This window comes from Hemitrygon akajei, chromosome 27 (genome assembly GCF_048418815.1).
Source record: "Hemitrygon akajei chromosome 27, sHemAka1.3, whole genome shotgun sequence".
NCBI lineage: Eukaryota > Metazoa > Chordata > Chondrichthyes > Myliobatiformes > Dasyatidae > Hemitrygon > Hemitrygon akajei.
This window is the reverse complement of record NC_133150.1, coordinates 25758155-25774231: the sequence shown is the minus strand read 5'-3', so window position 1 is coordinate 25774231 and position 16077 is coordinate 25758155. Positions and strand designations below refer to the sequence as shown.

The window sequence follows — 16077 nt, the reverse complement described above, 5'->3', positions numbered from 1 at the left end:
ACACCCCTGTACCTCCTTCCTGATGGTAGTGAGTCAGAGATATTGTGGGATGGATGGTAGGTATCCTCAACAATGCTTTGAGCCCTTCATCTACAATGCTCCCAGTGAGTGTCACAAATAACCGAGGAGGGAGAACCCGGTGATCATCTAGGTGCTTGTTACTATCCTCTGCTGGGCCTTGTGGTCTGATGCCTTGCAGCTTCTGTAACACACAACGATGCAGCTGGACAGCACACTCACAATGGTGGTCCTGTAAAAAGTTGTTAGAATAGGGGTGGGAAGCCTTGCATGCCTCCATCTTCTCAGAAGGTGTTGATGCTGCTGTGCCTTCTTGACTAATGAGGTGGTCTTGTGGGTCCTGGTTAGATCGATCACTGTGTGCGCAACAAAGAAATTTGTGCTCTTCACTCTCTCTCTCCACAGCAAAGCCACTGATGTGCAAATGAGAGTAGTTGACTTGCGGCCTTCTTGAAGTCCACAATCCTCTCTTTCGTTTGGTCCACAATGAGATTCAGGATAGCTGTTCTCACATCATTTCACAAGCCTCTCTACCTCCTAGCTGTATGCCAACTTATCATTGTTGCTGATGAGGCCAACTACTATTGTAACATCGGCGAACTTGTTGATGCAGCTTGAGCTGGATCCAGCAGCACAGTTGTGAGTCAGCAACGTGAGCAGCAACAGAATGAGCACCTAGCCCTGAGGACATCAGTGCTCAGCGTGGTGGAGCTTGAGATGTTGCTGCCAACTCAGACTGACTGGGGTCCTTCCATCAAGGAGTCAAAGATGCAGTTACATAAAGGGGTATCGAGTCCCAATGAAGATAGTTTTCCCACACCAGCCTCTGAGGGATGCAAGAATAATATAAGAAGAATGTAGTCTAAATGTAAGTCAGAACAAGGAGTGAACTCAAGCAATTGTGAATGTTGGTCTGAGCAGTGAAATGCACAATCCCTGCATAAATAAATATAAAGAGATCACCAGATAGAGTACATAATCCTTGACAAGGAAAAAAATAAAACTGTATAATTAAATCTATTAATTTCCTTGGGATGTAATTTTAAATTGTGATTGTTGGTGCCAGATGAGGTGGTTTGAGTATCTCCGAAACTGCTGATCTTCTGGGGTTTTCACACACAGCAATCTCTAAAGTTTACAGAGAACACTGCTAGAAACAAAACACGTCCAGTGAGCGGCAGTTCTGTGGGCAAAAATAGCTTATTAATGAGAGAGGAGTATGGCCAAACTGGTTCAAGCTAACTGGAAGGCAACAGTAACTCAGATACCCACATATTACAACAGTGGTGTGCAGAAAAGCACCTCTGAATGCACAACACATCAAACCTTGTAGTCAACAGGCTACAGCAGAAACCGCAAACATACAGTCAGTGGTCACCTTAATAGATATAGATACAGGAGGTACCTAATAAAGTGGCCACACAGCCAATCTGCAATTTTAACATTGATGTCATCTCATTTATTTTAAAATCAATTATGCACTTCACTGAAATAATGGATAAACATTATTCTAGGATTCTAAGCATTTATTCATCAACATTTTCCGTTATTGTTCCTTAATTCACTTTCACTCATCAAAAGAATGCAGGTCAAAGGAAGTTATACTGAATTGTATGGTGCTAAAAATGACCCCAAGAACTCTTCGATCCTTGAAGGCAATGCAAGTTGATCTAAAGAACTAGAGCACAGAACTATGAATAGAGAGATTGAGGCTCTTCATGTTGGAAGTAAAAGACCCATGCAGAAAAAAAAATCAAAGTTCAAAGTTCATATATGTCACTAAATACAAACCTGAGATTCATCATAGTAAAGGCAAATGAATAATACTTCAAAGTAAGTCTCAGCAGAGGAAATTCATAATTCATACAAGCTGAGGTCACTGTTTGATATGTCTTGATGAACTATTGGAATAAAAGCCTCATTAAAGAGCAACTGAGAGATTTTACTCTGGATGCACAAGCTGAATGGAATAGCAAGTGGTGAAGATCTGGATCTCACTTTTAAGTGGAAAAAGAATCAGTCAGGAAATTAGATGTGCACTTGAAATAAAATAACTTACAAAGCAATAGGAAATTGAGACTAGATGAATTGATTTATATGGGATTTGTGTGGACTTGACAAGTCAAATGGTGCTTCCTATGCTGTAATCTTTCTGTGATTCTTTGCAGATACAATTCCAAACAATTATTCTCCTCTTATCCTTTTCAGTAATTTGGCCTATTCACTGCCAACATACAAACGACCTACCATAAATGAAATAATTAAATACTAGTCACTTCAATTATATTCTTTAATGTTAACCTCACACATATGCTACTCACCTTTGCTAGTTCACAGTGGAATTCCCATTTCTCTTTAACTCCATTGACCATTCAAATACATAGAGATTTGATCTTCAGATCTGCCTACCACAAACTGTCACACAATCTGTTCTACCCACTATTTCACTCCCTCCTACCGTTCAGAAATCTGGCTAATAATGATCCTATTAACACTTGGCATTTTTCAACATATTAATTGCACATGTCAGAACAACTTGCTTGTGTTTATCTATCCTGCAAATTTAGTCAATTTATTTTATACACTGTTCACATACATAGATGTGAATACGGGGAGAAGGCAGGAGAGTGGGGCTGAGAGGAAAACTGGATCAGCCATGATGAAACGGCGGAGCAGACTTGATGGGCCAAATGGCCTAATTATGCTCCTATGTGTTATGGTCTTATGACAGATTTATATACAAAAGTGTTAGGCACATATATATGGCTAGAGTGCTCAAGACTTTTGCACAGTGCTGTATTTGTCAACGTGGAGCGGAGAGAGAGTTTGTAAATCTGGCGGGAGCAAAGGATGTTGGGAATGTCGAGGGTGGAGCACAGCAGGAGGGGTGTGGGACAGGTGGCAGAGAAGGAGTGACAGAGGCAATGGTCAGCATGGGTGTAGACACGCCCAGCCCTGAGACACCAAGTAAGGTCATTTGATTCCAAACAACTGGTTTATTGGTCATTATAGAATGTCTCTCTGGTGTTTCCCACTCACTCCCATCTCCCTTCCTGTTTCCCAACCATAAGTCCCCTCTTCCTACTGCCTTCCCACTCTCAATCCTCAATGGAAACCCATATCAGAATCAGGTTTATCATCACTCACATATGTCATTTTTTTTGTGGCAGCAGTATAGTGCAAAGCATTACATTACTACATACTGTGCAAAATCCTTAGGCACTTATGCAAAAGAGGAATTATATTTCAATATAATGTAAATATAAAATGCGTGCATTTCTGAAGAGTTGCATTAAGTACTAGGACTAGCAGAATGCGCTTACCTCATAAACATTGAATTGGCTCTGTCCTCTAGCAAGTTCCCGAAAGCTTGTTGTAAATTCACCAATGAAGTCATGGCTGTAATCACAAAAAGACAAATTCATCTCCATCCCAGGAGTAAACAACAGCATTGTAATAAATGAAACCTTGCTTCACAATGCTTCAAGTCAACATATCAATTCCTTTACCATGAAGTTGAGTACGGTGTACAAGAATAATTAATGAATCACAGTAAGACGTTCAATATTAACTCATTAGCCCTTCAATTACAAACTTTGCGCAACCTGATGGATAATTTTCATTTCCCTCATCCCTCTCAGTTATTTACTTGTAGCTTATACCAAAGCATTTGTAAATAAATCACAACATGGTGACAAACTGCTTTGAATGAAAGCAGGCTTTGGATAGAAGAGAAAATGAGAGTGCATAAGCATTTAAAATGGGAACATAGGTAAACTGCATTATCAATAGACATGGTTACAATACAATGGACAGATGCTCCTTTATTCAAAAGCATTTTCTATTTTCTTGAAACAGTGTACTTTCTTGATGAAAGCACTCCTGTATATTATTTAAGTGAGTAATCAAAATCAATGCGGCAATTGAACAGGGAAAGCAGTTATGCGTCGCAACAATCCAACCAACATATGGTAAAATAACCATGCAGAGCCTCTGTGAGAAAATCTAAATTAGAATAGTGAATCCAATATTAAATCAGGAAAAAACAAACAAAAGTAAATAAGCAATCAGAGAAAGTGAAAGGAGAACATGGAAGAATAAAGTTGGAAAAAGCTTTGGGAAAATATTTTTAAACAATATCTGAAGAAACAAATTTGTGCATCTTTAAAAGACAGAGCAAATGAATGTCAATATTAAAGGCATTAATGCAGATATACAGAGACTAAAATGGACAAGTTGTAATTTTCTGTGGCAACTTAAGTTTGTACCCCTGCTGCAAACGCAGGAACTTCCAGCTGTTTAATACTAATCAGTTGTGAACCAGAGAACATAATGGTACGGTTATAGAGGAACAATATGTATTTGACAGCAAACTATACATTTTCTTAAACAAAATGCTGTAGATACTTAAAGCTTTAAAAGTTCCGCAATACCAAAAGAGAGAAAAATAATGCTTATGTTTTAGGTCAGTGGAAGTTCGAGCCGATCTTTCAGTAGTTAACTGCCATTGATCTGACGTTTAACTGTTTCTTGTTCCACAGGTGAAGATCAGATTAAATATAAAGATTAGCCTTATTTTTCACATGTACATCAAAACATATGGTAAAATGTACTGTTTACATCAAATCAAATCAGTGATAAATATTGGCATGCTTCCGGCACTGATGTAACACCCCCACAACTCACTAACTTTAACCATACGTCTTTGGAATGTGGAAGGAAACTGGAGCACCCAAAGGAAATCCAAGCAGTCACAGGGAGAACGTACAAACTCCTTACAGACAGCAGTGGGAATCAAATCCTGATCTTACTGCTGGTGCCGTAAAGCATTGCGCCTGCTACTACTCTGCCCACTGCCAAGCTTGCCGAGAGCTTTTATTATCTCTGGACTTCTTCTTTCAACCACACAACTGGCCTCATCTAAAGTAAGTTCATGATTTGTATCTAAATAAATGCAAGCGTTGTCAGACTTGCTGTAATTTTAGCAATAACTTCTGGCACCAAACAGCTTCAAGAATTTATATATGTGTCAACCATGCATCCAATAATTACTCAAAAATGTCAGGGAAAAGAGAAAAATATATTTTTATGCAACTGCTATTGAATCATAATTTAAAATCTGAATTTCCTAATTTATGCAGCAGTGTTTGGAGATTTATGTATCAGTTTTGTCTTATCTTAGGAACTGCTCATTTTTATAATTTCATCTTGCCAAAATCTAATAGATTTTGTAACATCATTAACCTACCAAGCCTGCCATCTGTTTACTGGTTATGCTTCCTGATCTAAATAATATCCTGCAGGGTGTTACATAATAAGAGCTTGATCTTCACACTATGCTTCGTCTCAATGTCTTGTAATAAGTTCCAGTCTGATCCGGCTGTGAAAATTCAGTTCAATAAAAGTCATAAAGTATATTCAGCTATCTCCCAATCTGTGCAGTCGGTTCCCATCATACACTGGTATATAATATACTGGGCTATTTTTATTCTCTGTTATCTCCACTCACAGATGGATTTGACTATTCAGTTTGTTCACCTGACATAAATACAACTGTTAATTCAGAATCAGGTTTATTATCACCGTCACGTGTTGTGAAATTTGTGAACTTAGCAGCAGTACAGTGCAAAACAGAAAGAAAAAAAAGGAAATCAATTACACTAATTATATATAAGGATATTAAATAGATTCAAAATAATGCAAAACAGAAATAATACATATTTTTAAAAAGTGAGGTAGTGTTCATGAGTTCAATGTCCATTTAGAAATCAGATGGCTGAGGGGAAGAAGCTGTGTGTGCCTTCAGGCTTCTGTACCTTCTTCCTAAAGGCAGCAATGAGAAGAGGGCATGTCCTGGGTGATGGGGATCCTTAAGAATGGATGCCGCCTTTCTGAGGCACCTCTCCTTGAGTATGTCTTGGAATTTACGGAGACTCGTACCCAAAATAGAGCTAATTTTTTAAAACTGTCTGTAGCTTCTTTCAATCCTGTGCAGCAGCCTCTCCATACCAGACAGTGACGCAGCCTGTCAGAATGCTCTCCACGGTACATCTATGGAAACTTTTGAGTGCTTTAGGTGACAAACCAAATCTCTTCAAGCTCCTGATGAAATGTAACCACTGTCTTGCCTTCTTTATAGTAGCATCAGTGTGTTGGGACCAGGTTAGATCCTCAGAGATCCTGACACTCAGGAACTTCCTGGATTTTGGAAACACTTCCAACTTAATGTCATAAAATCATAGAGTTATTGAACACTATAGCACAAAAATTGGCCCCTCAGCTCACCTAGACTATACTGAACCATTAATCTGTCCAGTCCCATTCACCTGCTCCCTAAACATAGCCCACCATCCTTCTCCCATCCATGTACCTATCCAAATTTCTCTTAAAAAGTCGAAATCAACCCCTCTTCCACCTCTTGTGCAGGCATTCCACAATCTCAGCACCCTGAGACTAAAGTTCTCCCTCAAGTTTCCCTTAAACATTTCACCTTTCACCCTTAACCCATGACCTCTAGTTGTAATCTCATCTAATCTCAGTGGTAAAACCCTGCTTACATTTACCCCATCTATACCCTGCATAATTTTGCATACCTCCATCAAATCCCCCTTCAATCTTCTACATTCTAGGAATAAAGTCTTAACCTATTTTACCTTTCCCTATAACTCAGGCCCTCAAGTCCCAGCTACTTCTTCGGAAATTTCCTCTACACTCTTTCAATCTCATTTACATAATTTCTTTAGGCAAGTGATCAAAACTGGCCACATTACTCCAAATTAGATCTCACCAACATCTTATACAATTTCAACAGAACCGCCCAACTCCAATACTCAATACCAGACATCCCGCCCTGCAAAAACTTAATTCAGGGAGGTAGCACCACAACCTCTGCCTCCCCCCGCAACCCCATATCCCCCCCACCCCCGGTCAACCTCCAAGGGTGTATGTATACAGGACATTTTATTATGAAAGAACACAATAATCTATTTGATCACATATTGAAACTAGTCACACACACACACACACATTCCTTGTTGAGTATTTTGTTGGCAGTCTCAATGCTAATAGCTAAATGCCAATGCAAATAGCTTTTCTGTTTCTTTTGCAACTGAACTGGTGGACAATGATCGAGAGAGAGAGGTTGACTGTAAAACCCACCCACAGAGAAAACTGATAGGTCTACTTAGCACAAAGAGAGACGAATCAGGATGCTCTCTCTGTCACTCTCTCGCTACGTCTGTCACTCGTTCTCTCTCTCTCTCTCTCTCTCGCTCACTCTCAAAAACATCAATTTCCTGGATATTGTATATAATTTGGGGGCATCAGGGAGCTGCTATCAATATGCGGGAGAGTCCCGGAACTTCCGGGAGAGGTGGGATGTCTGCAATACATTGATTTATGAAGGCCAATGTGCTAAAAACTTTCTTTACAACCCTATCTACCTGTGACAGCATTGTCAAGGATTTACTGATCTGTATTCCCAGATCCCTCACTTTTACTGCTCTCCTCAGAGCCCTACCACTCACCATGTAAGACCTACTCTACTTAGTCCTCCACACCTGTCTGCATTAAATTAAATCTGCCATTTCTCAGTCCAGTTTTCTAGCTGGTTCAGACCCTGCTACAAGCTTTAGTAGTCTTTCTCACTGTCCACTACACCCCAATCTTGGTGTCATTCGCAAATTTGCTGATCCAGCTTATCATCTAGACAGTTGATATAGATGACAAACAAGTACAACTACAAAACAACTACAGACCCTGCACCGATATCTGCGGCACACACTAGCAGACTCCCAATCAGAGCGGTAACCACCTACTACCACTCTTTGGCTTCTTCCTCAAAGCCATTTTACTACCTTATCTACAACGCCAAAATACCAATCCTTCTTGACCAACCTTCCATGCAGAATCTTGTTAAAAGCCGTGCTAAAGTCCAGTCAATATGAGGAAAGTTAAAATCACATACTATCACAATTTTGTATTTCCTGCAACAGTCTGCGATCGCTCTATAAATTTGCTCCTCTAAATCCTACGGACAGTTGGGTGGCCTATAATAAAATCCCATTAATGTGGTCATTCATTTTTTTATTCTTCACTAGACGAGCTTTCCAGTCTGAGCACTTTTTCCCTGACTGGTAATGCCACCCCTCCCCTTTAAATCCCTCCCACTCTATCACGTTTAAAACAATGGAACCCCAGAACACTAAGCTGCCGGTCCTACACATCCTACAACCAAATCTCACTAATGGCTACAGTGACATAATTCCACTTGTCGATCCATATCTTAAGCTCATACACCTTTTATTGAAACGTACACAGCTCAGAACATTAGTCGCACCATCCTCATTCTTTTGATTCCTGACTTTGCATGTAGGCTTAACAACATCTTTCTTCACAACCACTCCACTAAACTTCTTTGGTGCACTGTAACTCTAGTTTAAACCCCCCCCCCCCCGCCCCCAATGCATGACTAGCAAACCTTCTAACTAAGATTTTAGTCCCCCTCTAGTTCTGGTGCAAACCATCCCTTACATACAGGTCTCACTTTCCCTGGAAGTGAGCACAATGATACTAAAAATCTGAAGCCTTCCCTCCTGCATCAACGCTCATGTTTAACTGTAGGATCTTGCTACTTCACACCTCACAAGCACACAGCACAGGTAGCAATGTTGAGGACACTTTTCACTTAGCACCTAACATCCTCAACTCACTTTGAAGGACCTTGTCACCCATCCCATCAATACCATTCATAACGATGTGGCCCACGACCTCTGTCTGCTCATTCTCTCGCTTACGAACGCAAGAGACTTGATTCAAGATGTTCCTAAACCTCCGGTCCCTGTAAGGCAACAAACGACCTAGGAATCTTGTTTTTTGTCCACTGAACCTCCTTTCTGTTTGTCTAAGCAACAAATCCTCTATAACTACAGCTTGCCTCTTCTACCCCCTTCCCTTCTGAGCCACAAAGCCAGACTCTTTGCTAGAGACTTGAATGCTGTGGCTTTTTTCTGCTAGGTCACCACCCCCAACAGTATCCAAAGCAATAAATCAATATACTTATTGTTGAGGGGTAAGGTCCTCATGTGTACTCTGTACTGGTTACCTGGCTCCTTAGGCCTGTTGACTGTCACCCAGTTGCATGTATCCTGCACCTTGAGTATAACTGCCTGGCTGTATGTCCTGTCTAACAACCCCCTCCCCCAACTTCTTAAACCATCCAGAGTTCATCCATTTCCAGCTCCATCTCCTTAACGCAGTTTGCTGAAGCAGCAGCTCAATGGACTTCTTGCAGGTGAAGTCACCAGGGACAATGGAGGTCTCTCTACCTTCCCTCTGTGGTGAACTACATATACCTGTCTGGACACACCCCCCCTTGCTGCCTGCTCCTGTGGCTCCTCCCACTGACCGTGGCTCTTCCCATGGACCCCAGTATAAAGGCGATTGGGGACTCCACCCCGGCCTCAGTCTCCAGGATGCAGTGTGGTGGTCAATTGCTGCTTGTTCTTTCTTCCAGCCAATAAAAGCCTATATCTCGCCTCACGTCTCCAAGAGTTATTGATGGTGCATCACCCTCGTCCCGCAGGAGCAGCATTCCACTATTCTGTCTGGTATCCCCACTGCTCTAAATGTGCAATCAGAAAGAAACAAAGAATAAATAACAAAAAGGAAATCCAACTGTTGCCTACACCTCACATTGCCGCTGTCTTGATGAGCCAAGTCCTCAGCTCCACACTCCAAACCTGGCCATTCCCACAATGGCTTAAACTTAACTTCTTTTATTGGTCCTTGCAAGTGCCTAATTATGCACAATGCAATGTTTCCTTGGGAATTGTGGCGAGCAAATAGTGCTGACTGTCACTGTTTGCTTCATATAATCTCTCTCGCCCTCTACACAGTGCAGTGTCTCCTTGGGACTGTGGTCCGCAAAGAGTTTCAACTGCCCCTGCCCACTTCTTTTAAACTCTCTTGTTGTGTATATGTCAGTAATATTGTAAATACAGTGTTTGATTAAGCAATCCTTGTTTATTAATTAATTTATTATGGTTATATTACATGAGTGGCATATATCATCACACCAATTTGTCATATGTACGCGAGGCGCTTGAAGTAAAAACAAAAGTATTTGAGACCCGCTCTCCTGGGCTCCCATCTTCTTCGTTTCAATTAGCTTTATGTTTTAGAGTTACAAAACATAACATCTCTCTCCCTCTCCCCTGTGTGCCTTGGGACTGTGGCACACAAAATGCGCTGACTGCCCCGTTCGCTCCTTTTAAACTCTCTCTTCCTCTATGCAATCCGGTGTCTCCTCAGGACGGGGGCAAGCACAATGTTAAAAATGCTTTGCAAAATGTCAACTTAAAAAGAGTTTTCCTGAATATAGTGAATGTATATTAATACTGTACTGTGTGCATGATGACGTATGCCATTCATGTACATATAACCATAATGAATTATTTAAATAACGAATGCTTAATAAAACAATATGTAAAATTTTAAACATAAATGCCCAAGAACGAAACCGCTGAAACAGCTTTTGATATAAAATAACTGAATTCTTTAGTTTCAAGAAAAATAGAACATGGTCTGAAAACAAAATTGTGTATCATGAAATCATAGTATTTATATATTCATAAGCACAGAACTGGACTCTTCAGCTCAGTACATCCACGCTGATCAAAATGTCTGTCCGAGCTAGGCCTATTTGCTCACGTTTGGCCCATATTCGTCTCAGAATCAGAATCTTATGTCAAGAAATCTGTTGTTTTGCAACAGCAGTACAGTACAAGATTAAAAAATTATTATAAATTATAATAAGAAATATGATTAATAAATACATGATTTAATGTTCCTTATCCATCCAGAAATCTGACGGTGGAGGGGAGGAAGTTGTTCCAAAGATCCGTCTCTTCAGTTTGCTGCATCTGCTCTCAAATGGTAGTAATAAGAAGAGAGCATGTCCTGGGTGATGGGGTTCTTTAATGATGGATTGTGCCTTTTTTGAGGCATCCCCTTATGAAGCTAGTGCCCATGAGATGTTGATACTAAAGAACCTCAAACTGATCACTCTTTCCACTGCTAACCCCTGGATGAGGACTGGTGTATGTTCCCAGGACTTTCCTTCAGGAAGGACACAATCAATTCTCTGGTCTTTCTGATGCAGAGTGCAAGGTTGTTCTTGCAACACCATTCAGCCAGCCCATGTTTCTCATGCTTCCTCGTCATGTGAGATTTGCCAGTAGCAGTTGTGTCATCAGCATTTTTATAGATGGCTTTGAGCTGTGCCAGGCCACACAGTGATGGGTGTAGAGCGCGTAGAGCATCAGGCTAAGCATGCATCCTTGACTGCCTGTGCTTACTGTAAACAAGAAAGAGATGTTACATCTGATCTGCACTGACCGTGGTCTCCCAAAGAGGAATTCAAGTGTCCATTTGTCGAGGGAAATATAGAGGACCAGGGTTTGAAGCTTGTTGATTAATATGGAGGGGATGATGGTGTTGAATGCTCCGCTGTAATCAATAATCAACAGCCTGACTGTTGTCCAGGTGTTCCAAGGCTGAGAGCCAATGAGATTGCATCCACTGTAGACCTGTTGTGGCTGTAGGCAATTTGCAGCTTAAACAGGAGTTAACTCTAGCCATGCTCAACCTCTCAAAGTACTTCACTGTAGTAGATGTAATTGCAGCTGGGCGATAGTCATTGAGGCAGCTCGCCTTGCTTTTCTTAGGCTCTGGTACGATTGTCACCCAGGTGGGAACCTTCAGAGTCAGCAGTGAGATATTGAAGATGTTCTTGAACTTTTCCACCAGTTGGTAGGTACAGGTTTTCAGTGCCCTATCAGTTACCATTGTGGCCTGACCCTTCGCAAGAGCTCATTCTCTTGAAAGATGTTCTGATGCTGGCCTCTGACACAGAGATCACAGGGTTACCAGATGCTCCAGGGATATACACAGGTGTAATTTTATTCTCCCTTTTAAAGCATGCATAAAAAGTGTTGAGCTCTTTTGGGAGCCAATTATGTGGCTAGGTTTCACCTTGTAGGAAGCAATGGACTGCAAACCCTGCCAGAGTTGACGTGTATCTGGTTCTGATTCTAACTTCAACCAGAATTGCTTTTTCATTCTTAAGATGGTCTTTCATAGCTTCTACCTGGACTCCTTGTAGAGTTCTGGATCACTGGTCTTGAAGACCACAGATCTAGCCCTCAGCAGACAGCAAACATCTTGGTTCATCCAAGGCTTCTGGTTTTGGTATGTATGGTATTTATCTATTGAGATATGTCGTGGAATAGGCCTTTCTGGCCCTTCGAGCCATGCTGCCCAGCAAATTGCTACCTAGCCTAACTTAATCCTAATTGCAGGACAATTTACAATGACCAGATAACCTACGAACCAGTATGTCTTTGGACTGTGGGAGGGAACCAGAGCACCCAAAGGAAACTCATGTTTCGTACAAGCTCTTTACAGGCAATGGCAGGAATTGAACCTGTTGTCCTACAGTATGTACTGTAATGTGCTACAGTATCGCCCTATGTTCTCAAAGACACACACTCATCTGTACAGGTCTTTATAATGTCAACGACAATTGTGGCATATTCATTCAGATTCAAAGACAAATTCCTGAATGTTGTCCAGTCAACCAATTCAAAGCTCTCCTGTAAGCACTCCTCCACCTACCTTGACTATACCTTTGTGGTCCTCAGCATTGGTGCTGCCATTCTCAGCTTCTTCCTGTAGAAGTACAGCCAGGTGACTGAACTTGCTGAAGTGCAGGCATGGGATGGCATGGTAAACATTCTGATGGTGGTATAACCATAATCGAGTATGTTCTCTCCTCTGGTTCCATTGTTGGTGGCAGTTGGACAGAGGATTCTTCAAGAGGGCCTGGTTGAAATCTCTCATAATGATTGGGAAGGCTCGATGTACTGTCTCGTGACTGCTGATCTCAGTAATCAGCTCCTCTGGTGCCTATTGACGATGGCCAGGGGTGAAAATTTTCTTGGTATTTTCTGTACATATACCTTTCCAAATGTATTTTAAACATCATAATATTCCTACTTCTACCACTTCCTCTTATTGCTCATTCTATACACCAATCACCCTCTGTGTGAATTTATTTCTCATCAGGTCCCTTTTAAGTCAATCCTCTCTCACCTTAAATCTAGGTCCTCTGGTTTTAGACTCCCCTATCTTGTGATATCTGTGACAATCTACCTTATCTCTGCTCTTCATGATTTCATAAGCCTTTTAAAGGGCATCCCCTCACTCCTACACTACAGGGAAAAAAGACACAGCCTATCCAGCCTGAACTTGTAACTTAAGCTCTCTAATTCCGGTACCATTCTTGTGAAGCTGCACACAATACTTTAATGACTTGTTGTCATGTGGGGGTGTGGCTTATTTGCTGGTCAAAAGCCGTTTCCATAGTGCCAGTCACTGATTGGTTCGTTTACAGTTTTCAAAGCTCTTTTCCCATTGGTTGTCTTGTGTGCCATGCCGCCCATTTCCGGTTCTGGGAGCCTTTGGGGGCATAAGAGTAGTACATGCAAGAGGTTCACCCTTTTTCTTTCCTGCCATCCACAGGGCCCACTTCAGGCTGAAGTCACGACTAGCGCTGAAGGACTATTGAGAAAGAACACTGCAGACGTAGACCTTTGTATCCATTCGTAGCATGCTTAGTTCTTCAGTTTTATGATTTGGGGAGGTTTAGCAAAGTATCCATTCAATTAAAGGGTAACTGATGTACAGCATAGAGATTTTGGGTAGCTTAGATGAACATTTGTTTAGCTAGATGTCCAGTTTATTGTTTCACTGTTAATATTTAAATAAATATCTAATGTACCGATTTTTATATCCGTGTCTTCTGTTTCACTCATTGGATCCTCGAACCTGCCTCCCACGTTGCACTTGTACAGTTGTGAAATAACACCCCAACTTTTTTACTCAATGCCCTGAACATGGAAGACAATTAGAATCAGAATTACCAAAGACACTCACAAAATTCTACAGATGTACTGTGGAGAGCATTCTAACTGGTTGCATCACTGTCTGGTATGAAGGCGCCACTGCACAGGATCAGAAAAACCACAGAAACTTGTAAACTCAGCCAGCTCCATCATGGGCACTAGTCTCTCCAACATTGAGGACACTTTCAAAAGACCATGCCTCAAAAAAGGTGGCATCCATCATTAATGATTCCTATCATCCAGGACGTGTCCTCTTCTCATTGCTACAATCAAGCAGAACATGCAGCAGCCGGCAGGCAACACTGAACATTTTAGGAGTAGCATCTTCCCCTCTGTCTTCAGATTTCTGATGGACAATGAATCCATGAACATCATTCATTTTTACCCTCTCTATTTGCAATACTTATTTAATTTAGTTTTTATATATAAAATTACTGGTACTGCAAAACAACAAATTTCACAACATACACCAGTGATATTAAACCTGATTCTGATTCTAATCATTAACATTGATGCCAAAAGATAGTGGGTCCAGTACGGACTCCTTTGGCACAGAACTGTCACGGGTCTCAGCCTGAATAACAATTCTTCTATTACCACTGACTGTCTCCTTCTACTGAGCTCACCCTGGATCCCACTTTCCTTCTATTATAATGTTTGTCCCAGTTTTTAGGATTGTTGCTGTCACCAGTCAACCAGCGCACTTCCATTTCTTTAAAGTTGAGATAGGGGCATGCTCATGGCCGTCCGAGCATGCAAATTCAGCTCCAGCAGACTGGGCAGGATGAGATCTACTGTAAAATCCAACGGCCAGAAAGGTGGTTCTTGCAACACTCCGTGGAGAGCGAAGGGCCATGACAAGCCACAGAAGTAGTCATGGTCATCCACTGCAACAGAGGAAGACCCCAATTGAATTAGAATTAGAATTTTATTTCTTACATCCATCTCACAACTTGAGGGAGTAAAAATCTTTATCTTGCATCTCTGTTGCTATGTACAAACAATAAGGAGGGGAAATGTGGGAGGAATTGCCCAAACACTAAGATTGTATACATAATTGTTTTGTATTTACGTATGTACAGTCAGATACAATGTACAATCAGGTATGCAATCAGAGCAATGTGTATTGATAAATCTGATGGCCTGGTGAAAGAAGCCTGTTGGTCCTGGCTTTAATGCTGCTGTACCATTTACCAGATAGAAGCTGATGAAATAGTTTGTGGTTGGGGCGGCTGGAGTCCCTGATGATCCTCCGGGCCCTTTTTATGGACCTGTTGCTGTAAATGTCCTGGAAGCTCGCATCCACAGATGTGCTGGGCTGTCCGCACCACTCTCTGCAGTGCCCCGCGATTGAGGGCAGTACAGTTCCCGTGCCAGGTGGTGACACAGCCAGGCAGGAAGCTGTCATTGGATGACTAATTGGATGGATCCAACTGGATCCTGACTTTCAAGGTCAAGGGAGTGGAAATGCCTGAGTGCATCAGCTTTTCCACTTTAAAAATCCGCCAATACAGGTTACCTGTCACCGTCGGATTTGATGGTCAACCACACTTTAAGATGCATTAATTTTATTTCAAGTACATTTAATTCTTTAATATAAAATGTCCACAATAAGTGATGTCCAAACATTAGTACGTCCATTTTGCTTTTAGAAAGCTGAGTGCAACCGAATAGAAATGATCAGTTATTCACCGTACTCTGTAGTTTTACAGGGTTTCTATGGAAAAATTACCAGAAATGACCTGCTTCAAATAATGCTCATTTCATGGCCCTCAAGTGATTTATTGAGTGCTTGTTTGACTGTTAATAGCCATGGAAATTAATCTCATTCTGCAGAACAAAAAAGAATTGGAAATTAAATGAAGCGTTAAATACTGTTTACCTAAACAGCCAATTCTGGATTTTGAAATACATCTCTCAATTTGAACATAAGAGGAATAAGCTAAAAAAAAATACAGACTCTATGCAAAACCTGGATTCTGTCTGACTCTTTATGATGTTAAGGTTCAAGTGTTGTGAATTCATGGCCTGCATCATTTGCAGTTCAGGCCAATCTCAATATTTAGATTATCACTGCCCTTGCAACATTTGCTTT

The 16077-nt window shown here is 41.2% G+C and overlaps 1 protein-coding gene across 1 annotated transcript in view; it reads right to left on the bottom strand.

The window, feature by feature from the left end:
* Nucleotides 1-16077, bottom strand: part of LOC140717189 (copine-8-like) — a 659086-nt gene that overhangs the window by 235931 nt on the left and 407078 nt on the right. The window contains exon 12 of the mRNA XM_073030487.1: nucleotides 3342-3417. Coding sequence (XP_072886588.1) covers nucleotides 3342-3417 — 76 coding nt within the window. The remainder of the gene's footprint in view (nucleotides 1-3341; nucleotides 3418-16077) is intronic.